The sequence below is a fragment of the Phaenicophaeus curvirostris genome, chromosome 1, assembly GCF_032191515.1.
Source record: "Phaenicophaeus curvirostris isolate KB17595 chromosome 1, BPBGC_Pcur_1.0, whole genome shotgun sequence".
Taxonomy (NCBI): domain Eukaryota; kingdom Metazoa; phylum Chordata; class Aves; order Cuculiformes; family Cuculidae; genus Phaenicophaeus; species Phaenicophaeus curvirostris.
The window spans coordinates 64242501-64268614 of record NC_091392.1 but is presented as its reverse complement, the minus strand read 5'-3'; the positions used below and the strand labels follow the sequence as shown (position 1 = coordinate 64268614).

General features: G+C 41.1%; 1 protein-coding gene across 5 annotated transcripts in view; it reads right to left on the bottom strand.

Moving 5' to 3' along the window:
* The window catches only part of DENND5B (DENN domain containing 5B), a 118952-nt gene that overhangs the window by 26868 nt on the left and 65970 nt on the right, over positions 1 to 26114 (bottom strand). For 3 of the 5 annotated variants that reach the window (XM_069860039.1, XM_069860022.1, XM_069860030.1), the window contains 5 exons: positions 18409 to 18596; positions 14553 to 15095; positions 12950 to 13181; positions 10709 to 10859; positions 459 to 552 (listed from right to left, as the gene is read on the bottom strand). In XM_069860039.1, the coding sequence (XP_069716140.1) occupies positions 459 to 552; positions 10709 to 10859; positions 12950 to 13181; positions 14553 to 15095; positions 18409 to 18596 (1208 nt within the window). Of the gene's footprint in view, positions 1 to 458; positions 553 to 10708; positions 10860 to 12040; positions 12128 to 12949; positions 13182 to 14552; positions 15096 to 18408; positions 18597 to 26114 lie in introns of all 5 variants that reach the window. The other 2 variants (XM_069860014.1, XM_069860006.1) reach the window with 1 other exon arrangement.

The window sequence follows — 26114 nt, the reverse complement described above, 5'->3', positions numbered from 1 at the left end:
ACCAGGAATCTATGTAAGAAAGAGAGAAAGAAAAATTCCTTTTTTTAAAAAAAAAAAGTCCTGCCTCATTTGCCGCTACAGCACTGACATTTATTCAGGGACTTGACTTTTGCAGAGACCTTCCCTCTGACCAGAGCTCAGCAGCTGCACCTAGGCAGTCACCAGGGCTCTGCTTTCAGCATACAGTTACACCACTGGGGTCTATATCAGCAAATAAGCCATTTTCCTGATAACAAAGGGGGTATATTATTAAAAAAAAAAAAAAAGCATTTTATTTCTGTTGTGTGCTTTGAAATTGTACAACATATATAGGCATCTGAGGCAAGCGGCGTCTAAATGAAGTGGTTGCAGAGACCCACACAAACCTTACAGTAGCAACAGAACTGCCTAAAGTAGCAACACATCATTTGTCTAATTTGCATCTCCTGGACCACAAGCTTGTGCCACCTGCTACTTACCTCCCTCAAATCGTTGTCCAGCCCAATGTGCTCCGAGTGCTGCCGCAGACGGTCTTTCCTCCGCTGCGTGGTCGTGCTGCGACTGGCCCAGCGGCTGGAATGTCAGAGAGAAGGAAGGGACATGTGAGTGGAAAATATTGGGAGGGAAAGCCTGGGTGAGCAGCCAGAGGACATCCGACAGGGTCTGCAGTGGGAGAAGCAGAAGTGCAAACTTGGACATTGTGATAGACTCGGGTGCAATCTGGCGCTTGACTTCTGTGTGGGAAACTGCCTGGTGGGTGACAGGCCAGCACGCACCCAACAGACAAAAGTCGGGATGGAAACTTGCCCGTTGCTTGCCAGGGTCTCCAGTGAGAGCTCCTGTGTAACCCAAAATGCAGATTGATGTCACCACCAGGAAAATCGTTGTACTTGTGGTGTACTACACCTCTCTTATTTGCTGCATTTGCTGAAGTTTGGTTAAAAACGGTGTTGGCAGGAACAAACAAAACACAATGATGTATTTAAAGTAATAACTTCTATAATTTTCTGGTTTTGTGAGAGGTGGCACTTCTCCTTTCTCCACTTTCTGTGGTACTTCCAAGAATTATTTCAGAGAACCTTGTAATTGCAAAAGTAACTACTGTGATATTGAGTCCTCCTTTGTTTAAAGGTTATAAGAAATATTGATTAATCACGTTGCTATTACCACAAGATCTTTTTTGTATGTGGTTTCTAAATACCACAGGAAGCCTGTATTTTTTTGCAACATACTCATATATGTCCAGTTGAATTTCTAGCTCATCTGAAGCTGTTGCCTGAAAGCAACCACTTGGTAACCAGGTTTGAAACTGAGCAATTTTAAAGCTCCCAAGTGTCCAAACTCCTTTATGTTCCATACCATAACAAAACAAGATAACTCTGTCCTGAGGAATTACTAGCCTGATCGTAGGTTTTCTAGTAATACCATAGCCTTCTGTCAAATCCTTGAAAATAAAAATGCTTAATTAGTAGAGAGAATAAATAAGTTAATATATTATTTATAAAAGAAAGCTAAAATAACACTTTATAAACCAACCTATCAAGCATTAAAAATAAGTATCTTAATGCATGAAGGCTACATCTTCAGAATTATATTACTTAATTACTGTGGTTGTGTTTATTAAAATTAAAAATATCTTTCAAATACAATTAAAAAAAAAGAAACCTTTAAGTCACTTCTTGAAGTCATTTGTTCTACTTATCTCTTGCACTCAAAAGTTAAAGAGCAAAACTAAGGTGAAGCAGAATGCAAAGCCTGCCCAGGGCAGCACTCCAGCTCCAGGACACAGCAGGATACATGAACGAGGCTCTGCCCATTGGGGGAAACTGCCTGGCAGAATTTGAAGGGATAACCTAAACCTGGGAGGAAAAAAAAAAAAAATAGAAAAAGAAAAACCCACCCAAACACGAAGACAACATCCCACACTCCCCAAACTCAGTACTTGAGACAAAGGGACCTCCAAAACCTGTCTCCATCCTGGCCCCCCTACTCCAGACTGATGTGACCATGCCCTGGCATGATGCCAGAACAACTGCTGTGAGATGGCTTTTTTTACAGGAGCTGTGATCAACAGGGCAGAGCCCCTGTGGGTTTGGGTTCTCTGTCTTTGATAGATCTATACAGAGGGAAACCTAGAGACACCTGCATCAAAGACAGAAGTGTGTGCTTGGTGGTGTTGGCAAGGACAGCCATCTCCAAATCCTAAACCCATCTCTTTCTGTGTGCACTTCAAACAGCAGCACATACAAATAGGATCTGGGATCTGAACTATTTGGGCAAGGAGTTTCAGCTGGTAGGCAGATGCTTGCCTGGAGGAGGAAACCCTCACACAGAGCTAGACTTGGGTCCTCAAATGTTCAGCAAGCTGTCAGGGATGTGCAGGGAGGAGAACGTGACCCAAGAGAAGTGCAGGGATGTGACTCCTGGTAACCAAACCCTCTTGTTTCCAGAAAGACTTTGCATACATGTACCTAACTATCTCCACCAAGTGGGCTTCAAATTGAAGTCCCTTCCCACCTCCCCAAAAATGTCAAGTAAACAAGTATACAGGAAGAAATAAACATCTGTGCCTGCACGCAATTGTAGCTCAGCACCTTGCCATCCTATATCGCAAGAAATTTATTTTTAAAGCAATGTAGGCTCAAGTCTCTAGTAACTAAACAAAAAAGCCCAATAGGTGTCTGCACAGCAAACCCTGATACCTTCTCAGAGGAATACATTACTGACGTAAGTGTCTTTGCACCTCCTCAGAAGTCTCAAAAATATACAGCCTGTGAATTTAATAAGTCACCACCTTTGTTTTCAGAAGCAACATCAAACACCTCATTAGATGGCTGGGGGAGGATAAGCCCCCACATTTTAATAATCCCAACAAGTAGAAATGCAGCAGAAAAAGCACCCTCTGAAGAGAGGATAGCAGAGATAAAACTGATTTTAGGTCCCTGGCTCTGGAGACCTTCCATATATTTCAAGTTAGCACCACATTTACATTTCACATAACAGAATGCCAGTACTTAATTGGAAAGTTAAGTTATAGATCAAGTATTATCTGTATCATATTTTTCTGCTTTAGTTTATATGATACTTGCTGAAATCTGGACAAAGCTTTGATCCCTTCCCCCTTGCATTTCTGCAGTTACTGCAAGACCGAAGAATTGACATTAGTGTCCTTTGAGGGGGAAAGGTGAGATTGGAACGAAAGCCACAGAATAATTACATGTAATACACCAGTGTTAAACCATTTTCTCCACCTGGGAGAAGGCACATTCTTCAGATTATTAATCAGAACTATGTGAACATTTGCAGCATACAAACATAAGATTTATGAAAAAAAGACTGCTGCTCATCAACTAGAGCAATTACGCAAGCAGGTAGCCATGTGCTCCCTCTTTCCCAGCCTCTAAGCTAGGGAAGAAGAGCTGCTGCGGTGCTGGGTGAGGTCTGTACATTCGGATGCTGCTCTGAATCTCTCTGGGAGATCTTGTGAAGATATGACAGCAGATAAGCAGGATTAAGCAGCTAAATCTTTTAAAGCCTTTTTGCTACTGGGCCACATAGAATTTTCCCAAAATAATGCTTTAGTACTGTAATAACCTTCCCCACCCTCACCTCATCAGCAGAGATCGCATTTAAATTACTCCTCCTCTCCCTTTGGTCACTTGAAGCGATTCTAAGAGGGGGAAGCCCTCGCCACCGAAAACACCACTTTTCTTGAGTTGCCAAAATCTCATGCAGGTGCCTGTCCTGGCTTTACCATCAGCTGCTGCTTTATTCACATCTCAGCCCTGGTGCTGCTGAAGCAGCAAGAAAAACTGTTTTCACACATGCAAATAAATGCCTGTTTGTTGTCAGCCCTTAGTTTGGGGCTTTTCAGCTAAACCACTACTGCCTATGTCCCTGTGGAGTGGATGCCAGAGGAGAAAAAGCCCTCCTGGCTGGTTCCTGTCTTGGGGGGGGTGAGCCCCAAGCTGCCTGGCATCTGGGAGCACACAGCGTGCTGCCAACCAGCCTAGATGCTGCCTGAGTACTCCCTGGCCCAAGAAATGTCCTCTCCCCTTTGCTTTTTGCCTGTACAGCCATGAGCATGTACTATTGGCATGTTTCATTCATTCCTCACAGTGGAGGCATCGCTACAAGCATCAAGTCTCTCAGGACAAAGCAGCAGCAGCCTGGGTGCTGTGCTGCAGAGAGCCCAGGGACATGCTGCTTATGTGGAGAAGGGAGAAATGTCTGCCTGTATCTAACTCCTGCATCCAAAGATGAATGCTCTTCACCTCCAAGGATCGCAAAAAAAGCAGTGACATTTCAGAGTCAGAGTCACAGAACACAGTAAAGACTGTGTTCTGTTCAACAGAGAGAAATGAAGCAAAGACACCTTCAACTAAGACCTTTCTAGCATGAAGACAGTGAAGTCAGTATTGTTCAATATCAAATTAGACCCAACAAACATAGTAACGGGGTTGCAAAGGTTGGAGGAAATGTGACACATGGAAAAGATGACACTTAATCTGTGATGCTTAATGTCTGTAATAAAAATGTAAGATATCATCAAAGCTATCTTTGATGTCATAAGTAAATCTAGTAAAACATCAGCCTCACACCAGGGACTGGCCACGCCGTACCGCAATCATATGTACATCTCTTTTGCTCTGCCCCTACCTCCCCACCCTGCTCCACCTCTCTTTTTAAAGCTCGGTAGCAAAATGAAGAAACAATGTCTACCCAAACCAGACACGGGTATAAGAGGCAGCATACATACTGCAACACACCACTGCTAGAGAACAAGAAGACAAGATAGCTTCATTCACAGACTGCTTTAACCAATATTGCCATTACTATGAAAATCACTGTTGTAATTCACCATCTATTACAGTGATAGCAAAGAACAAAGGAAGGAGAAAAATGCACTTGCCTATAGAACAAAATCTAAATCTCCTCATACAGATTATCTCCTGAGGTGGACTGCTATTTAAGTCTGCAAATCATGACAATAGCCCTTTTACCTCTATAATTCCAAAGGAGTAATTAAACTGAATTTTTATATTCAACTATTAGCACATAGATGTACTATGCCTCCAAGAAATCCCCCAAAAGCATGTGTGCTGCCTGCAGACATTAAATACACAGACTGCACATGCAATCTGCTTGGGTTCAGAAGCAGTTTGACACCGAGATTCCAAGTCAAATACATCAAACCAAACAAATTAAAAGGATGGTTGAAAGTAAACTCCACCCGATCACGGATGGGCTGAGAGGGGATGTCTTCTGCACTATGAGCCTGCTCTGCACACACTGCTCCATGGTAAGGAGGACGAAAGCTCAAGTAGAGACTAATACACCTTTTCCATCTCTGCTGCTGGGCTGAACAGGAAAGCTTTCGAATTGCTGATTGGGTGGATAAAAAGGAGCAAAATGTATTGCAGAGAGTGGTCTTGCACTGGTAGGCTGCCTTGTCAGATTATATGAAAAGAAATAATGTAAAAGGGTGTACAAGTAACGACCATCATCTGCAAGCATCAGTGGTAGCAATTTACCAGCACCACCTCTGAAGCCCTGACAAAACACTGTCACAAGTCATATTTAGTTTGCAAACTCCCTTGAGACAGTAACACTCTTCAGGGGAGAGTAAATAAAATAGATGCAAAGATTTGACACACATCTTTCCCTGTGAACTTTAATCCTGCATAGCTGTTTTAAAATTATATATTAGCTAAAATAATTTAGTTACACTATACTCTTGAAAATTAATGTATTTGAATACAAGTAGTTAATATTTTCATTGCACCTGTCAGAGACCGGCTATATTGTGACACGTATAGTAACTGCTTGTTTCAGATTTTTCATACTTAAAAGGTGAGCTTTTACTGCTTGCAAAGTTTAAATAACATCAGTGTTGTGTAGATGGCTCATTGCTGACTCATTTCTCGCTGATTGAGATGCACTGCAGAGATGCTACTTTATACTACCTGAAAATGCAATTGCTTGGCTTGTTTTGAAAAAAAAAATGAAGCTTCATTAAAGATAGCCAGCCTTAAAACAGTAAGAAGGTAGAAAAATCACATGTAATATGAAGCACTTAGTACAAAAAAAGGATAATTTCCCATTAAAAAAAAAAATTCATTAAAACTAGAATGCATTCTAACATCATATAGAGATCACTCTGCATTACATATATATTTTCTTTAAAAACATTAAATAATGTTAATATTATTGAATGAGCAAACAGTAATCCTATCTAAACACAAGGAGAACCAGAGCACCAGTTGGATAAACCCTGGGCAGTTCACAGTTTGAAGGAGGGGCTGGCACCAGAGGCCACAGGACAGCACTCACACAAGGGATGCCATAAATTGGAGCACAAAAATGAACCAATTTTGTGCACTCCTATTGCATGACTTTTACAAGTAAATACTGACAGAGCAGTGAGGCCAGTGAAACACAGCAAGGGAATAAATGTCTAGAGAAAGCAAACAAATAATTTTTAGATCTATCTTATGGGTAAGAACAACATACCACTTGGCTAAAGCCTGAGGTTAGGAGGCTGAGTATAGCAGGTTCTGTGCTTGAAGACTTGGACTATGCTCTCCTTTGAGGATTGCTGCTGGGCAGGTAGGACACAGAGAACAGACAAAACATGAAGCTCACAGGATGCCAGAATACAAGTGAGAGGGCTCAGGAGAGAGAAGTGGCCAGGGAAGGAAAAAGGAAACAGGTTCATAAGGAGAGGAAGCAAGGGCGAAAGCAGGGCACAGGTAAGAAAGATGGAAAAAACAGGGCTAAACAAAGAGAAAGGCAGAAAAGGACAATTTAAGCCTTTTTATAAATGTGTAACAAAGCAAAACCTTCCTTTGAAAACCAAAAGAAATTAAGAAAAAAATAATTCAGTTCAGTTGTTTCTTTCAGACATTCACTACAAATTGGCAGAATGCAAATATTTTCCCATTCTTGGTGTGTACTGTTTTCCTCTGCAATATTTAATCTCATTTATCAAGCTGCTTAGTACAAATTAAGTTACAAGGTAATCAATTAGATTGAAGACACAGCTTGCTTCATTGTTTTAATTTTGCACTGTAAGCATATTCACCCTAATTTAACAATTAGGTAATCAAAACCCATGAAGTGTTTATATAGTCTGGCTTTTTGTCATTCAAATTCCTTTCCTGGATCATTGCAAATGCATCAGCCAGTGGAGTCCCAGATACAATTTAAAAAGCTTGGCAGAAGACTCACACAGTGAAGGAACAGGGGAACATGTAGAAACCACAATGTATTGCTGGGGTTTGAAAAAGGAAAGGAGGATTCCAGAAACCACCACTCATTTCCCGATAAACACACAAACTGCCTAAGGGACTGCAGACTGTTTTCTCCTCGGAAGTCTTTTAGGATGTCTGCAGAAGCTACTGATTTAACAAGGTTAGAGTAGTGTGTACAGGCCATTTCTGAAGCTAAAGGACACTGCAGCTGCTCATTGTAGATTTAGAAGGTTTTCCCACAAACCAGGGAAGTATTGGAGGTGATGAATGCAGAGGCAGTTCCTGCCTGATGGGAAAGAGGATAGAACTGGGTGACGTGTTTTTGATTTATTTTGGGAGAAGGGGGTGTTAACTGCTGTTAGCTGGGATAAACTGCTCTTTTCTTTATAGAAAAAAAATTAGAAATATTCTAGAAATATTTGGATACAATACTATCATCTTTTGCTTAAGCATAGGTCTGCATATTCTGCAGTTACTGTCTTTCCACATTGTGTAAATTTTGGTCAAAAAGATGACTAAGGAAACACTACACCTGGAAGCTTCCTCTTTGATTTTAGGGAGGTAGTCACTTGAAGTGGGATTTTAATTTTTTGCATGTTTTTTTACATTTCTTTGTTTTAAAGCTTTTAATGTCTTCTCAATAAGGAGAAGTTTGGAGTTATCTTCAGTGAAGCTCTTGCTTAAATAAAAAGTCGCGTTTCCTGACTACCACATGAAAAGAGGTAAAGACAAGCCCTAATGACACCAAGCATGCACCTGCAATCTGGCCAGAATAGGAGCAAAATGTAAAAGGAGGCTCTCTCAGCCCACAAATGATCAAGCAGATGAGAGAAAGCAGCAAGAAAGGTCATGCCAACTGGGCCTAGAAGAGCACAGATTTACCCCTATGTCCAGTCATTTAGAGGACACCTCGGAGGGAAATAGGAGGAGGCAGCAGAGTGACAGAAGTGGGGCAAAGCAGGCTGCCGAGCATGGCCATGGGCTGACAGATGAAGCATTAGCCTTTGCTTCTATTACAGACTTCAGTGTTTTAACACTTGCACATAGTAATATGACCAACACTTGTCTCCACTGCATTTTTGTGGAAGTGATCCAACATGACTGTCAACTGTCTCTCTATCCCCAAGCCCTGCTTTCCATGCCCAGCAAACAAGCACCCAACACCTCCCTTTCCAAACACAATATCTGCCTGTCTAGGCAACGTGGTTCTCTGGGATCACACACAGGATCATGGACTAAACAAACAAAAGGTGCTTGGTCTTAGTATTCTATTTCTTACTTAGATATATTATACATATAAGAGCCCTGTAAGAGCCAGGAAGGGAATAGCTAGATAGCATTATAATCTCTAGTTACATATTTCTTAGTTTATCTGTGCAGCAAAGGAAGTAATTAAGATCTGATTGCTGACCAGTGAGGTCAGGTTTTCATTAAAACAGCATCTAATTGGTTTGTCTGCTACTGACCAACAACAACTGACTGCAGAATGCAAATGTCTTTCCCCAAACCCCTGCAAATACACTTTCCTACAACATTCAGCACAAAATTTGCTGTGTTGAACTGAAGCCTGCAAAAATAATTCTGAACTACATTACAATATCTTTCGCATTTATGAACACACGTAAAAGCAACATGTGAAATGCCTGGAAGTGTAGCTGAAATGTTCCCATCCTTCATTCCCACACACAAAGGCCCAGTCCTGTATGCAAGTATAACAAAGCCCCAAGAAGCATGCACTGGGAAATTAAACTAATGGAAGGCTATGCTTCAATTGACTGGTCAAAAGGTTTATGATGTATTTGCAAAGAGCATGAAAAGGCTATCTTTTTTTCTAAGTGGGTGTAAATTCAGCAGAATTACATGCCTTAAATGAGAGAGTCCTCTCAGTTGCTCACACAAAAAGCAAGGAAGCAGAAAGATATAAACAGATGGTCTTAAGATTTCCAATTACAAACCTTTTTGGCAATATATAGCTGGAGGAATTCCAAGCATTTGTCACTTTGACACCGCTTTGCAGTAAGTAATGGGATTTTGGTACTTACAAATTCTGAAACATACTGCAATTTGAGGACTAAAACTAGCTATCTCAATCAAAACTATCAGTCAAGGAATTCAAGTTATGTTTTAGAATAGGGAATGGAAGCTTCTCAAAAGGCATAAGGAAAACTATTTTTATTTTGATGCTTATTATATGGGTAAGAGGCAGACTGCTAAACACAGCATCCCACAACATGAAGAAATCCTTCGTTCTTCAAGGGAACAGTACCTATAAACTTTTGTCTCGGTTTGCAAGAACGCTGCAAAAAAAGAAAGGAACTTTGAAACACGCAGTCCTTTTATTTATTCTTTTAAAGAACTGCAATTCTTTAAACATTTAATGCTTAAGGATATCTTATGTTTTCATTTGTGAGTCTTATGCCTAGTAGGTTATTAAAAAAGGGATTAGCTAGCACTGGAGTGCACAAAAGGTGTATAAATAGAATTGAGTGGGCACATCATACAGGAGCTCAGATAAGTGTATGTGCATGGGCTCATCTAAAACAAGAGCTAGCTTTAACATTTGGACAACCATACTTTTTGGAGCTCTCAGATTTATTTCTGCTACCATTTTGATCTACTACAGCAACTGGAAGCAATGGCCTGAGCTAATAATTTCATGAAGCAGTGATCACTGATGCACAAATCATCCATTTTTGAAGGGGGAGAAAAACCTTCCTCTTTTCTAGGTTCTGAGGGAAGATATTAAAAAGTGACTTACAACACTTAGATTATATTATAACTGTATAAACATAAAACGTATTAGTTGCTCCAGATTCTCATACCACATAAGGCAAATTCACTATGAAATGACACGCTTGATTCCACAGCTATAGGTACTCCAATGTTCATATGAAAATGCAATACATAACCCTCTGAACTGAGAGGGGAAATCCAGGTACAGAACCACATACTTTCTACTCCCACTAAGTTATTCTTCCAGATTATTTCAATGTGGAAACTGAAAGAGAGCTGTAAAAATCTTTGAGGCATGTAATAACAAAGAAAATAGAGGAACAGAGTGGGCATTAATTTCTTCTGCATGATAATGTGGAGGCTTCGATATCAACATTACTTTCAGGATGTGTATTTTGGCTTGGGTTTCGAAATTATCCCATCCAGTGCAAAACATCGAGGAAACTTGTTTTAAATTTCTTATGGCAAAGATAAAACTCAAAATATACATGGCAAGACACAGACCACGCAACAGAAACAAGTACTGAAGCATCTTCCCAAAGCCAGAGCTAGCACTTTCTAACACAACCTGAACTCTGGTGGTAACTTCAAAATCACAGCCCAAACAAAACAGAAATGGAAAGAGTTGCTAGTGTTCATTAGACTGGCCAGAAGCCATCCAAAATGAGGACTACTGTCCAATAAGGGGTATCCTTTATTTGAGAAACCTGCCTTCAAATCCAGAAAATAAAACTTGTGCTTACTTGTTATTTGTAGGTCCTGTTGCCAAGACATCCGACTGCAACTTCGGGAAAAATCCTTGTTCGTACTTCCCTTGGCCGATCTTCATATCAAGTAAGTGCGGGTGGATGGCTGTGTGATCGATCTTCATCAGCCGCTGCTCGATGGACTGGGCTGCAAGTTACAGTCATAGGTGAACAATTGCATTAGCAAACCTGAAGAGCCAGGCTACAACAGAAGTGATCGTGCTCCGATCCCTAAAAACCCTCTAAGAAGGTAAACAGTGACTTTAGATTCAGAAATATGTCATTTGCAGAAGTGGTGAAACATCTGTGTTGTTATTTTGCCTTTAGTTTCGTCACCCAACACAACTAGCACTGACACAAGCAAGTTAGCTGTTAAGCACACAAGTCTTTGCATGAGCCTACAAGACGGGTTATGAACTGGCAGGAGCAGTGCAATCTTTCCCTGCAATTCAGTGTTTGGCTTTACCATTCCTGCACTAGAATGGACACCTCCGAGGCCAACTGCAATTCTCCATGGGGTTGGGCACCTCACTTTACCCTAGACACAGGTGTCAGATGCACAGCATAAGATGCACACCTAAGTTTTGCAAACAACTGGTACCTATAAAGATCCTCCTCCTGAAATCAGATATGCTAGTACTGGATGACAGGCCTTCAAAAATCATAGCTAATTGTAGCAACGCCTGAGCAGCATCAAGAAGAAGAACAGATGCTTAGAAAGAGAGGAGGCTACAGCCAGACCAGAGAGGGCTCCCTGGGAATCTCAGCTCTGCTGAGACTAATGCAGTTCAATTGTTTGCTTCAAGGATGTGGGGTTTTAATCTCAAATCTTGAGCAGGATGAAAATAAAATCTGTCACCCTTTCAACACGGCGTCAGATGCACTGTGAAGGAGAGGGGAAAGGAGGTGTATGGGGGAAATAAGCATTTAATTAGCAACTTTAATATTCAACACTCTAGTCCATCCATTAACAGGCAGGCCCATTCTTTTCAGCTTATCACAACTAGTGAATATATATGCAAAACATGGAAGCTAAATCCATTTTCCATTTGTCAAGAACAACATAGAACTTGTTTCCTGTTTTATAAAACTGTGATGGGAAAGAAACTGTCGCAAGATTTGCATACATTATCAATTCAACAGCTTTTTTTACCCCCCTCTAAAAAAAATTTACTTCATATGGTTTTATTTTGGAGAAAAGGACTGGGTAGCGTGGGGTCAGGGGGGTTTGAAGGGTTCTTAAAATAGTAGGTGAAACAAACAGGTGCTGGATCAGTGCAAGGGTCACATATATTGTGAATGGTAAACATGAAAGAAAGTTGGTATTACTATCAGTTTGCTGCTTTTCACAAGAGAGAAAATGAGGTTCCGGTGCCACGATATCTACCAAAACTAGACGCTGAATAGACAGCCGACCTGCAAATTAGAATTGTTTTTAAACAGAAAAAGTTTAGCAGACACAGGATTTCTAATTCTGTCACATTTGTTACAAGTAAAATGCCCTGAAGGAATTAAACAAAAAAAAAGGGGGGGGATGTGTTTGCTCCAATTCATTAATATGTGTCCCAACAACTTCAAGGGTATTTTTCCTTCTTTAATAGGAATTATATTCCTATTAATACTTTAAGTATTACTTGGACATGAAGTAAATACTTGCGCAGTAAGAAACTCAAGTATAATTTGAAAATGGAAAAAAAATCCAAATCTTCAGTACACAGGATGTTGTTCATTAAGACTGAGCATATGTTGCTGAAGCTACTAAATATGCCACACAGGATTAGGTCCCCAGCATCCCCTGCTGCTCTAACCAAACACTGTAAAGCAGAAAGAGGTCTTCCTACAGGAAGGGGGAGATGAGGCCAGTGGAGCAGACACCAGAGCTTGGCTTCTCGGTGTGACTGGCACTGGTCCCACCACCACAGAGAAGGAAAGCTCTTCTGGCAGTGGAAAGGGAGCTGCCTGAAATAAGAAACAGTGAGCCCAGCTCTGTGGTTTGGTTTGTGTTCATTAAAAGCACCAGCCTAGGAGAGCTTGAAGGCAAGGTAAATGCTCCCATAATTTTTAGTGTTTAAGAGCATACTGAAATTTTTGCCTAGGGAAAATAAGGACACCGCTGAGTCCTCCTCAGGTAGCTCTAGGGCTTCCTCATCAGCTGCAAAGCTCAGATGACTAAGAACCTCTATTTCTTTGTGGCTGACATTGTACTGTTGAATATTTTACTAGCCCATCTTAACATACCTGCTTCTTTCAAAGTGCTGCATTTCTGATAGTTGGACGTCCGCAGTGCAGGGGCCCTTACATTATATAGCCTTATTTTCTCAATTCGGGAGTCAAAAACTCGAAGAAAAGGGTCCTTCTCTTCCCACTGGGAGATTATCTTATTGTCTATGAAGGTTGCAAACATCTGTGTTTCGATGAAGTGTGAAAGGAATGGGAGGTAAGGCTCAGGTTGGTCCGAAAGGAAGGAAGCCTGAAATACAGAACACCTCATTAGTGCCATTTTCCCACCTGGCTTTGACACCACGAGCTGTCCTGCAGCAAAGAATCAATCCATCAGCCAATAGGAAGGTTTGGATAAGGCTTCCCCATCACAAAAACACCTCTCAGAGGTGTGAAACCATCTACAACGGCATTTGGATCACAGGTTACCTCTTGGATCACAAATGTGAGAAATAAGCATTTGGGGAGGTTTCATGACAACGAGAGTAAAGATTAACTAAAGTACTGCCCATGCTACTAGCTTTTTCAAAGCAGCCTAACAGCTACCTCCTGCAGGAACACGCCCAGAACAACCCATGGCAGACAACCACCACATGTGTCCACTTGGGACCTCTGGTCTGCACATCCCCGCTTGGGACCAGATCAGTTACTAAGGTGTCATACATATCAAGGGATGCATAGTGCTCTTCAACTACTGCTCTTTCATGAAGTTACGCTGGGCAATCAATCAGGAATTTCCAATTAATGCTGAGTGTGTGCCTAACTCTCTAACTGAGCTTTGAAAACCCCAACCTCAACTGCCCATGTTACTGTAGCAGTAGTAGCAAAGATGGCCTAAACACCCCTCCTGCTTTTGAATGCTGCACTGTTCAATGCCTGAATACAAACAAGACAAATAAAAGGCACAGCAGCATTTCTTTTGATCAAAAAATAACTCAGAACAATATTTAGTCTGTTTCTCCCTGTTCATCCCTCTAAAATTATCCTCAGGAGGAGGATTTGTATCTGAAAAAGCTGATGGCTAAGAGCGCTATCTACTTTGCGGAGTCACTCAGAAATAATAACTGTGCAAGCTTCCCAACATTTCTTGTCCCTTTTGCTAGCCTACGGTCCATTTATTTCTTCACTTCTAATCTCAACTTTCTTTTCACTCTTGTGTACACCTTACAAAGGAGTCACAACAATACTCTTCTGCCATAACCATGTGATAACCCTGTACAGAATAACACTACTCATTAATAAAAAGCTCTATTGTGGATTCATTTTTTGTCTCAAGTGCACCTCTCCTCTCAGCAAATAAAAAAAAAAAAAAGAAAGAAAAAAAATAAGTCACTTCCATTGCTTTTCTTCTACCAAACCCACAGGAAAAGCCTCATCTGCTGGGCAGAAGCCTGCCGGTTCAGTTTGTACAAGCCAGGATGGCTCTGACCCACTCAGTGGATCTGCACCAATTTACTTTGGCAGGCGATCTGACCCTGTGTAATCAAAACAGACAAATCTCTCAGTCGGGCAGATGAAGAATGGCGGATTAAAGAGTACCTAGTCTATATCTCTAATACAGCTATTCTCCCCACCCCCAAAAGCACTTTCTGATGGAAAATGAATACATGTGTATCTTTACTTTGTCAAAGTTTTGCATTTGTTCCCTGTTTGTCAGCCATGACTCCATATCGGGGGCAGCCTGAATGACGAAAGCCTCGTAGTCTGCAAACATCTGTGTGAAGCGGTTGGCGAAAACCTCTCGAAGCTGCACGTTCAGTTTGTAGTCCCTCAGCTCCAGCTCCTCACATGGCAGTTTCCCATCCTTATCTTTCTCCTTCTCTGTGAGGGGAGCCGTGATGGTCATTTTTTCCACCGTCACGCCTGTTCTTTTGGCGAGGGCTTGCAGGCGGGCAATCGTCTCGTTGCCTTTCAGCAGCTCGTACATGTTGAGGGCATTGCTAGGGATGTTCCCATTCTTCTTGTCATTCACCAAGTCGCTAAGAACCAGGTTCTTGAGTTTGGTGGCGCTGTCACTGCAGTGCAGGTTTCCCTCTGGTGGGATCCCAAACTGCAGGAGAACCTCAGAGATTTCCTGAATAAACTCCAGCTTGTTGGGGAACTGAGGGAATTCCTCTGGCAGTTCGATGAAATGGTTATCGATGTCTACAAAACACAAGTTTGCCTGAAATACAAAGAAATGTTTCAAAAAGGACACTCAGTACTGAATTGACTCCTTTGCTAAGTAGCCCTGTTTTCCCAGGGTGCTTCCAGACAGAACAGTAAGGGCCCACATGTGCAGGAGACTTCAGCTGTGTTGTCAAGCCTGTGATATTTCAGAATTCAGTTAAGCTAAGGGTCAACTGGATGACAACGTTTTGAGGAATAAATAAAGCCTCCTGTTCTCTCCTGTTCCCCAGGATTTGCAGATCCCAAGCTTCCCACTACAAAGATTTGATATCTTCTTCCAGACCAGCAAGCAGGATGTTCAGCACCACTGCTCAGCCCACATAAACACTATTATATTTGTGTGAATTACCACATCTCAAGGGCACATTTATTTTACCAGCATCCAACTGCAAGAAGTCTCTGTAGCTGTGTTACCAAGGAACAAGATGTTCAGTGAGAATGACGCTGCTGCTACGAGCAAAGCTAAAGAAGATGGCACCATGCAAATGGTTTGGGATCGCGTCTGATCATGTCATGGCTTCTCCATTTAAGATCAAGTCCTGTTTCCCCACTTTGTCCTACCCTGTTTCTATGGAGGCTTTTAATCCTGGCAATTCCTCTGCTCAAGATTTAAACAGGGTGCTCTTAAACAGCTTTGTCATGCATGGAGATGGATCTCAGCCCATAAGATTAAAGCTAAGTGAAGGCATGAATCTAGCAGAGCAGATACTTTTACTAGGAAAATGTCAATGGGGAATGGAAGAAGCCTACATAAAAATTAATTACATTGCAAATGCACCCTCAGGAATAATAGCAGAATGAAAAAGAGTAATTGATCTTCTGAACTGTGGCTTACATCTGAAATTCACTGTCTAAGTGCACTGTACTGAATAAAAACCTTAAACCAGGTCATGTTCCCAAGGTACTGAGCACAGGAGAGTTTTACCTTGGCATAAAGCTGCAGAGCAGGAGATGCAGGAATCCACAGGGCAGTGTGGCTTTGTTAGCCTGCCTTGGCCATTACTACAGCTCCCCTGCTTTCTCCAAGGTACTTTTACTCTTTACTTCTCACCAAACACTGTGGACTACTTTTCAGATGTTGTAAACAGAAAGGACTTATCTTCCTCCTTTACTGAAAAGGTTAATTTTCAGTAGGACAATACATCCCACAGCAGACATGGTTATAATATATTGGATATTTCAGAGACATGCTTGAGATTAATCACCTTTCACACAGATACTTGAAAGGGTACTAGGATTCATCTGGTAAAGCAGAAGTGCCCCTTCAGGTCACCTTTTCATAATAAACTTGGAACGTATAAAGAAAAGCATTTCTTCATACAAAACAATTCGCTTTACTTAGCTATACAGCTATTAAAGAGTTGTGGTGTGCATCAGTGCGGTTCTTTAGCTTAGGGACTGTCTTCTTATCTATCAATATTTAATTTCAAAGGCTTTTTAATTTCATCTCTGCATATCATTTAAAAATTTGAAAAATGAGATTTGGATTCAGAAAACCCTTGGGGAATTGGTCTCACTTCTCTCTTCAAAAACATCTGATGATTAAAGTTAATGCAGAAAGATTAGTAACCTTAAGCCAGCATGATGGCCAGTTGTTAGAATTTTTATCCCTAACGAACAAATGGTTTATATTTAGACCAAGAGCTTGAAAAGCTAGCCCCTGGCCTGAACAATAAAGGAATGCTAAAGCGAACAGTGTTTCATTGCTGTTCGCATATTGAAGGGGTTTCTATTTTCTATTGTCTACAGGAATTTGAGATTCAAGATCTTCTCTGTTCAATACCTCTTCTTTTTTTCCCTTTCCCACAGTTACAGGACCTGTGGTGTTCATAAATGCTGTGCTAATATTTTCCCCTCATTTGTTAAATATTTGAATAGAGTGGGGGGCAACCACTCCACTCTCCCTCTTCCCTCACTGGAGATACTTAATTTGTTATTCAAGCAACACTGCAAGCCCATCACATTAAAATTTTCATTTAGGGAAAATGACAGCTTAATCTACTAACTGAAATCATATGACTAATAATTTTAAAAATTACAGTAATTATGTAATATTAGCATGCTTTTACTGAAAAGCGTAGCTAGATACCAGCTTCATTTCCATGCTAATGCAAATTTTATGTGATTGGGCTATTGTATCCACAAGGTAAGACTTGATTTGTGCTGTTACGTGCCAGCTAGGCTAAGAATCAGTCACCTCTAATATCAAAAATAGGTATTAAAAATCATATTATCCTTGCCCTGTGTTTATCCCTCCACTACCACTTACTAACTCCCCCTTCTGCATATTCTCCTCTGCAGCTATTTCCACCTGCTTTCCCAGTAAGAGCACTTATTTGCAAGTCTTAGGGATTCTGCCCCCAGGAGATGTCCCCACATGGAGCTAAGCACAGCAGTGCCACCATTACAAGATGTTGCAGCCACACAGTTATTTTTATACTGATTTTGAGAAGAAACACAAGTTAAAATGCATGGCATGTTCAAGAGATGGGTCCAGTCACCATCTCCAATGCAGATAGGCTAGTCATATCCCAAAGACTTTGCAGTATGGAGAGTTATCAGTGGCCAGGTAAAATGAGAAGCAGTTTTAATCATCTTGGTCAAATTTTGAGGACGAATCTCCATTTCATTCCCGGTAAATGATTTCAACACCTAGATCAGGAAAATGATCTTTTCTTCTTTTTCTTCTCTGTGGAAAAAGTGGTAGACTCAGCAAAGTTTCACCTTCCATTGCATGGGAGGACAGAAGAACTTCAGTCTAAAGTATCATAATTAGAGTGAGCAAATATTTTAAATGTGTGTGTATGCCTCTAAGTGGTTCACAGGGACGGTATTAATGCATATGTAGCTTATTTGAGGCCAGGACACTGGTTTAGGAATAGACTTTGATCCAGTCAGGAACACGTGGGCTCTCCCACAGGTGGACAAAGTTGGCAGGATGGGGCCTTCCCATCAGCAGTGGGGGGACAGGCACAAGTTTACACCATCTAGCAACAGCACTCGAGATCCCTTTAGCCCTCTGTCAACAGATCTGTGACACTGACAAAGGGTAACAAAGCCTGATGAAGCGTGTGATGTAGGGGAAGCAGAGAAACTTTCAGCACCATAGCAAGAAGCAGAAGGAGTAGTTAGAAGTCAATGCAATTAGCGGCACTCACAAAACTCATTTGTCCCACTACCTCACTCCTGCTGACAGTCTTCACAGTGCCAGAGAAGCCTTATAACACCAGGCATGGGATTTCTAGCAGGAATTCACATAAACATTAATATTGCATTTCAGGGTAGCAACCCCAAAGGCGGAGACTGACCTCCTGAGGCAGTTCCAGTTTGGAGCGGTCAGTTCCCTCCTTGGACTGCAGCCCCATCAGGTAGGGAACAGGAGCATCCAGAAAATGCAGGAGAGAGGCAGGAAGGATGGGGACGTACACATGCTGCCACTGAAAAGGGAACAGCAGCGTCGTGATCCCCTCTGCCACTGTCATCAGACGCTGATAATCTAGACAGGGAGAGAGAGAGACAGACATTGAACTATCTTTCCGAGTGTTGCTTTTGAAATCTGTTTGGCAAGGACATCAGTGACAAAATGAGGCAGAAACTGTGTTTTTATGGTAAGATGTTCTTTTGAAAATAAGACAGTACTTAAAAATCTTAAACATTATTTAATTCATCAAAACTCATTACCCCCAGGAAGACATTGCTGAGCATAAATATTCATATCTTATCTAGATTTATTCCATCGTTAAATTAATTTATTAAAAGGATACTGAAAGTACTCTCCATAGTACAGGATAATAATACTATAATTCTATAAAAAGCACGTATTTCTACATGGGAAAAGGAGGAGAAAGAAATGAACTTTGAAGAAATATCATGGTTTCCCACTTGCTCCTGCCTGTCTGCTTCTGTTCCACTTGCTACTACTTCTAAGACTGAGCGTACTTTCTAGAAGACCCACCTTAGCCACATACCAGCAGAAGTTTACAGTCCGCAAGTATTAAAAGCACTGCTTTTAAGTAAAATCCAAATAGAATTCAAGTAGAAATTTAATTCTCAGAAATATTATGTATAGCTAGTATATTTACACTGCATTATTTTCCCAAATTTGTTATTGCTTTGCAATGCTTTGGTTCAAGGAAACACATTGTGCATTATTTTTTTCAATTGTTCTGGTTTAGGCTAAAGCAGAACATGCTTCTCTGACTTTTCAGCTAAGCCCAATAGTTCTCGCCAAGGTAAGGGGCCATTGGTGTGCAGAGAGACCACTGGTCACACCGATTCCTCTGTAAATTGAGGCCATCCCAGAGGTGGTGGGAAGGGGGTCGCACCTGCTGGGAGATGCAGAGGGGAGAGGTGACCCAAACCTGACCAACGAAGTATTCCATGCCATACAGGTCACGCTCAGTATAAAAGTTTAGAGATCACAAGGGTCAGTCCCGCTTCTTCGATGGCCAGTGTTTAGGGAGGACCTCACCTGTTTGTCTGCCCCGAGCATGTTTCTAAATCCAGTTCCTGGATCTAGTTCCCGAGTCTAGCTCCTGCCTGCTGCTGAGTTTAGTCTGGGACCTTCCCTGCACCTGCCCTGCAGCATCACCAATGATATATGGTCATCAGGGAAGTTTGGTTTTGTACACCTGCAGGTATTTTATTATTTTCTTATATAATATTATTATCTTCCTTTTATTACTACTGTTGCATTAAAGCTGTTTTACTGTTAGTTTCCAACCTGATAGTGTCTCTCTCTATCTCGTTTCCTTTTTCCCTTTTCTCTGCGTGTCTGGCAGGGGAAATAGGGACCAGAAGCTGCCTAGTTTTAGCTACTGACCTGGCCAGGGTGGGGGGTTGTGCTAAACTGGGACAAGAATTAAAATTTAACTCAATCCAGCTGAGATGGAAGAATATTTCAGAATTTGGATAAAGGCAAATTATTTCCCAAATATTCATCTGGTGCAATGCAACATCACAAACTATTTCTTAACTTAAATGAGGGAACCTAAATTTGAGAATACAGTTCTTAAAAATCAATCAATCAATCAATCACACATTGGTATTAAACAGATGGTTGGCCTTATAGCAAATCTCAAACTGCAGACAATCCATCAGGAAACATAAAGACCCTTGGGTCTTATAAACTGCTAGTGAATGTGAAACCAGATGATTGCTTCTACTCCATATTACAGAAGCTTCTGCATTATTAACAACTCCCCCCAAATTTCTAAGAACATGAAAGTACTTAAATCCCAATTTTTTCAGAATCTTATAATGAAGAAGTAGCACATCTCATTTAACAGTAGGTGTTAAAGACAGGAATATCAAAGTTCAGGTTTGTAAATGACTCTAAACTCGCATGAGTTGCATGGCACAGACAAGGGGGAGTCAGTTCCGATTCCCATCCTGGGGCTCTGTGACTTTTCAAAGTTGCTCTATTATTTGCAAAAGGAATTGTTCTCCCCAGCTTCAGTGGACATGTACATCATCAGTAACTGGCAAGAGAGGCAGAAGGGGTGCCGGCACCATGGCTGTGCCAGGATGAGATTTACATAAAGAAACCAAAAGATTTTCAACCTCACCAAGACCAGATGCTGGTAACTCTTGCGTTGTTGCCCGTCTCTCCTAGCTATTCTGCCTCACTCCATGAAATTAAAGATAAATTAAGATATAAACACTCTGGTTTTGGGTTGGGTAAGAAGGCTTTTTTTCCTATAGCCTTATTAACTGCTTTCATGTGGACAGAGACACAGCCTGGCAATTCCCATTTCCTGAACAAGCCAGCCTGATACCCAGGCAGACACCAGTGACAGCAGAAGCACTGCCATCTGACATTGCTCAGCTACTAGGATACTACTGGGAAGATGTACTTGAATAAATATGCAAATTAAAACAACAAATTGCATAACCCATTCTTGCTGGCACCTTTCTGTGGAAAACCAACCTTGATCTGCAGAAGGTCAGCAGACGGGGCAAAACCATTTTTCATCTTGTCTTATTAATAGCTAGTCACTCAATCTTCAAAATGATTTTCATGCATACAAGTCAGTTTCAAGGTTACACCTGAAAACCATTCCCAGATACAGATCAGCCCTTTATGAATCTCTCCCTATGCAATGGTCTATAATTATACACATCCATTGGCTGCCTTGTTGAGGAGCACTTATACACAATTAACTTGCAACACCGATGGGCGAAGCTTGGGCTTCTTATGACACCTCCTAACCCTGAAAGCTTTATAGGGTAAAAAAAAAATTAAAATACAGAAAGTAGCATGTTTTAGTACACACAGGATGATTTCAAGTCTGTTCTGATCTACGCAGCCATGTGCGAAATAATAGTGGGTCTTCACAGCAAAGTCGCAAGTATCTTTTTGGATAAGGGCATTCAGCTCTGGAAATGTGTGCTCACTCTGATGCTACTGATAATATTTAACGTAGTCATCAGCACTAGATTTGTAACCAACACACTATGAAGAAAGCTGTTTTTAAACAAAATGGCACTGATCAAATTATCACACTAATTGATACTAATTGAGGAATGTTTGTTAGCAATCAGTAGAGATAAAACTAATTCTGTACCCAGCAGTTTTCAGTGAAAAGAAGGAAGTTCCCAGGTTCCTCCAGAAAAATAATTTAAAATAGAACACCTGGAAATGGTTATTTTGATATTTGTTTAATGAAGTAAAAAAAAAATGTAGTTATTTTGTATTTACTTTTGAGCCTATACAAGGTTAAACACCTATCCTGTAAGGCATAAAGTCTTTTTTGGTAGAGAGATACTTGCACCTATCAGCATTTGAGGCAATCCTATGTGGTTACCAAGCACAACCTGGAAACAAAGGACTCCTGCATTTCCCCAAAGCAGAGAGAGAAAAAGGTGTGTCAGACGAGTTAAAAAAGGAAGGAGCGAAAGAATGGAAGTAGGTGGAAAGAAACAGTGTTTGTATAGAGCGTGTGTGCTTGTGTCAAGGAAAAGAACATTTCCAGATCCTATCAGTATTCATCACTATTAGACTTTGATAGCCATCTCCAGCTGCAAGTTAAGTTTTGCCTGTTATTTTATGAATAAGAGGCCCAAGTAGGAAAACTATTCTCTGATCCTGCTTCAACCTTTAGAGCTAGAATAGATGATCAGACAGAGAGTATTCACCAGTTTAGGAGGTGGCTGTTGAGAACGGCCCATTTGTTGAGCACAGCGAAGACACAACAGTACTCATTCTCATCCATCTGACATCAAGAAACATCCAGAAAAGACACAGAAAGTAAAACACTGTCTGGATGATATCCACAGAAGGTCACAAACTCAGAGTGATAAATGGCTCAAATCAAGGCCATTTCCTGAGATGAGTGAAATAAATCGCCTCTTCTTTGGGATCACCTACCTGCAATGTACATCATGCTGGCCCTGTGATGCTAACAAGGCTACTACTGGCTGCTTTAAATGCACGAACAGAAGGTCACAGCCCATGATAATGGCCCACAGCAGCAGCTGCTGCTACCAGAGCAATCATCTAATATGTGCAAGATCATTCTTTGGTACAGAAATAAGTAGTGGACAGTGAGACCTAAGCTTGGGGTTTCTTCCCCTTCTCTGCTGTGCAATCCGTGACAGTGGAGAAAGGTCCCAGAAGGTCTGAGGACTTACTGAATGTCCTGAACACCACACATGTTTCTCTTCAGTGTGCAGATGGGCTTTTAGCTTTAAATTTCCCTTATCCTGGATCTCCTTTCCATCTGACTGTTCTGTTCCACCTCTCTTACTTGCATTGCTATATCCTTCTTTCAATTTTCATTTCTCCCCACTCCCAAAGTAAAAATAGTTTATACCACAGTATTTATTTTGCTTGGCAGATATACCTACGTTTTTCACCTTCTTATGACAGGGAACTAACTTGCCCTCTCCAGGACAGGAAACATCATCAAGCACAATTGCTACAGAAAGTTTTTTGCGTTCACAGTTAAATCTCTAATTTGTACATAGGACATTTTCCAAGAGAAACTGCTCAAGGAGGATAATCCCAAGACAAAGTGGCCTCTATGGCTTCTATTGCAACTGCTGCCTCCTAACAGCCAGTTAGTTGGATTTGACACAGGTCTGTCTCTCATACTTAACCTTTTTCCTAAGTGAAGAAATGGACAACAGAATCAAGCTAAAAGACTCTGGATCTAACTCTTTGTTCTGGCAGGACCTGCCAGGGGCCCTTGGCCAAGTCCCTGCATCTCACTTCCCTGCACTTCATTTCCCTGTGCAGGACGAGTAACTGCAGCGGGGGCCTGTCCTGCCATGAGCCAGCAGCCCTGCTGCACAAACTGTGCATTGCAGCCACGCTTTACAAGGGTCTGGAAACATTCACATGGCTCACAAGGTACAACGTAATGCTTAATATGAAACCCCTGAGAGATTCCTGTATAATTATAGAACCGTAGAATGGTTTGGGTTGGAAGAGACTTTAAAGACCATCCAGTTCCAATTCCCCTGCCGTGGGCAGGGACACCTCCCACTGGATCAGGTTGTTCAAAGCCTCATCCAGCCTGGCCTTCAACACCTCCAGGGATGGGGTATCCATGACTTCTCTGGCCAACATGTGCCAGTGCTCATCACCATCACAGTAAAAAATTTCTTCCTAATATCTAATCTAAATCTCCTCTCTTTCAGCTTAAAACCATTATCCGTTGTCCTATCCCTGCTCTCCCTGATAAAGACACCCCTTCAGCTTTCCTGTAGGTAAGAATTATGAGTCATTACTTTGTGCTAGAGATAAAAAAGGTTTCAGCATTTGAACATCAACTTACTGTAAACGATTTTCTGAAAGAGGACAAAATTTTACTAATATTCATCTTGATGTTGATTTTCCATAATACAATAACAGGACAATAACCAGTCATCAAGCTATTACAACACATACTGTGCATGCAGAAATATCAGTCCCAAAGAACTTCAAGTCCAAATTCAGGTAGTGACTTAGAAAACAAAACAATTCCTCTCTTTTCATTTTATGGATTGGGTATACAAGCTCTGAGATGTTAACCAATTCACAAAGCTCAACATAAAAATTGTTTTTCCTTCTACAAAGGAGCCTGATATCTCAAAATCTTTCCCATGCTGCAGCAAAGCAAAACCAAGATCATTTGAGGGGGTAAGGGGATGTCAATGTTACCCTTGGCCAGAACAGCTAAGAACTCCTTCCTTCAGGTGCTCCTCCAAAATAGGTTCAAATCTTTAGTTGTAATCAAACAGAAAAGATTTTCACCCAGAACCACCTCAGCAAATGCTCAACCACAGGATTTTTTTAGTATAATGCATGAGTTAGATCACACACGTGCTCATTCAAACCAGAAATGGTGCTCTTGCTGTGATCAGTACAGTGTTATTCCAGTTTCAACACACCCAGCCTTCCTCATGAAAGAACAATTTGGCAGTTTTCCAGCTCTCTGTTCCAGTAACCTACCAAAGGTAAGGTTACCAGAGACTGGGAGTCTCAGCCTGGATCTTCTAAATCCAATATGAAGCTTTAAAAATAGGCTATGCTTCCTCTTTCTTTTCCTTTTTAAGTCCCACTTTGCACACAGTTTGGAAGCACTTGCAAGTATTTGAAAGGATGTGTCACCTGGACACCATTTCCTTTCCCTCTTCTGCTTTTTGAACATGCATAAAGTATTATCACAGATTTGCGAAAGCCACATATTTAAATATGTATCCTGAAAGATGATAATTGGATGATGTTCCCAAAGAATATCAATTAAAAAGGAACAAAATCATTCTAAGCAATAGTTTTAAGCAAAACAAAGCCAACAACAGATGGAAAAAATAAATCAATGCATCTTAATAAATAAGAGCCAGTTTTCAGAGGGGAACACCTGAACAAGCTTTAAAACATTCTTGTGACTAATAGCTTTTCCACATGTTACCTCTTCAGCTTAAGTACTACAAGCAATTGCTGTTCAGCTGCCACTTTTTGTAACAAGATATGGATTAGCTGAGCCAGGTATATTGGAAAAGTTGGAAAATAAAAAGAAATATTTTGCTTTGGGCTCTGAGCATTAGTCAGGAATGACGCACAGCAGTTACGAGATCTGTCTAGCGTCTCAGTACCTTCAGATCTGAAATGTTTATATATAGCATACTGAGGATGAAAAAGGAAATCTGAAACTCACATCTGAGACAAAAATTGTTTATGAAAGCAAAGGTTTTAAAATCAGACCTCAATAGCTCCACAGAAACAACACACAAGTCTCACAGACTTCAAAGTGCCCTGGAAGCTTCCATCTTTCATCTGGTTTATACACCAGCAGCTGTGATGACTGACAAGCCAGACCAGGTGATTTTCAAGAGATGTTTGGATAAAATGCACAAAAATGCTTCAGGAAATGTTTATTCACTATACAAATCACCTGGCAACACTGCTGCCTTGAAGTCGGTGATGCAGGGCTGTAACTAGCAGAACATCCTGGAGAACGACCCACAGCATCTCAACACTCTTTATGCCCAGAGAATCCCGTAAGAGGGGATTTACCAGCAAGAAACACAGCACATGAATTAAAAGATAAAAGCAGAGCATCAATTTATGCAAATCTGAAAATACATATTTTCTTTACCAGGATGATGAAATCAAGACTAGCCTGCATCTAATTGCTGAACTAAAAATGAACCTCTCAGCCTGGGGGTCAGCTCGGCCCCAAGGGAAAACATCCTGAGACTGATATTCACCAAGGTCAATTCTTCCCACTTTCCCTCACTGACAAATATTTAATGGGGAAAAAAAAAAAAATCACTTCCACTTCAATAAATTTCCATTTATACAATTTACCCGTGTTACAGCCTGCCACCAGGGGTTCAGCATAAATTAATGTATGATTAAAAGCCACCTTAAGAATTAATTCAGAGGAAAACCTGCATTATCTCCCATTACCAGCACAGTCGAGCCTCTAAGAGCAGGGCAGAAGTCTGTGACAAGTTGACAATGTGGCAGTAGGACACTTGAAGATGCACCTGATGACACAGGAGCTCCTTCTCGTCCCTGCTGGGC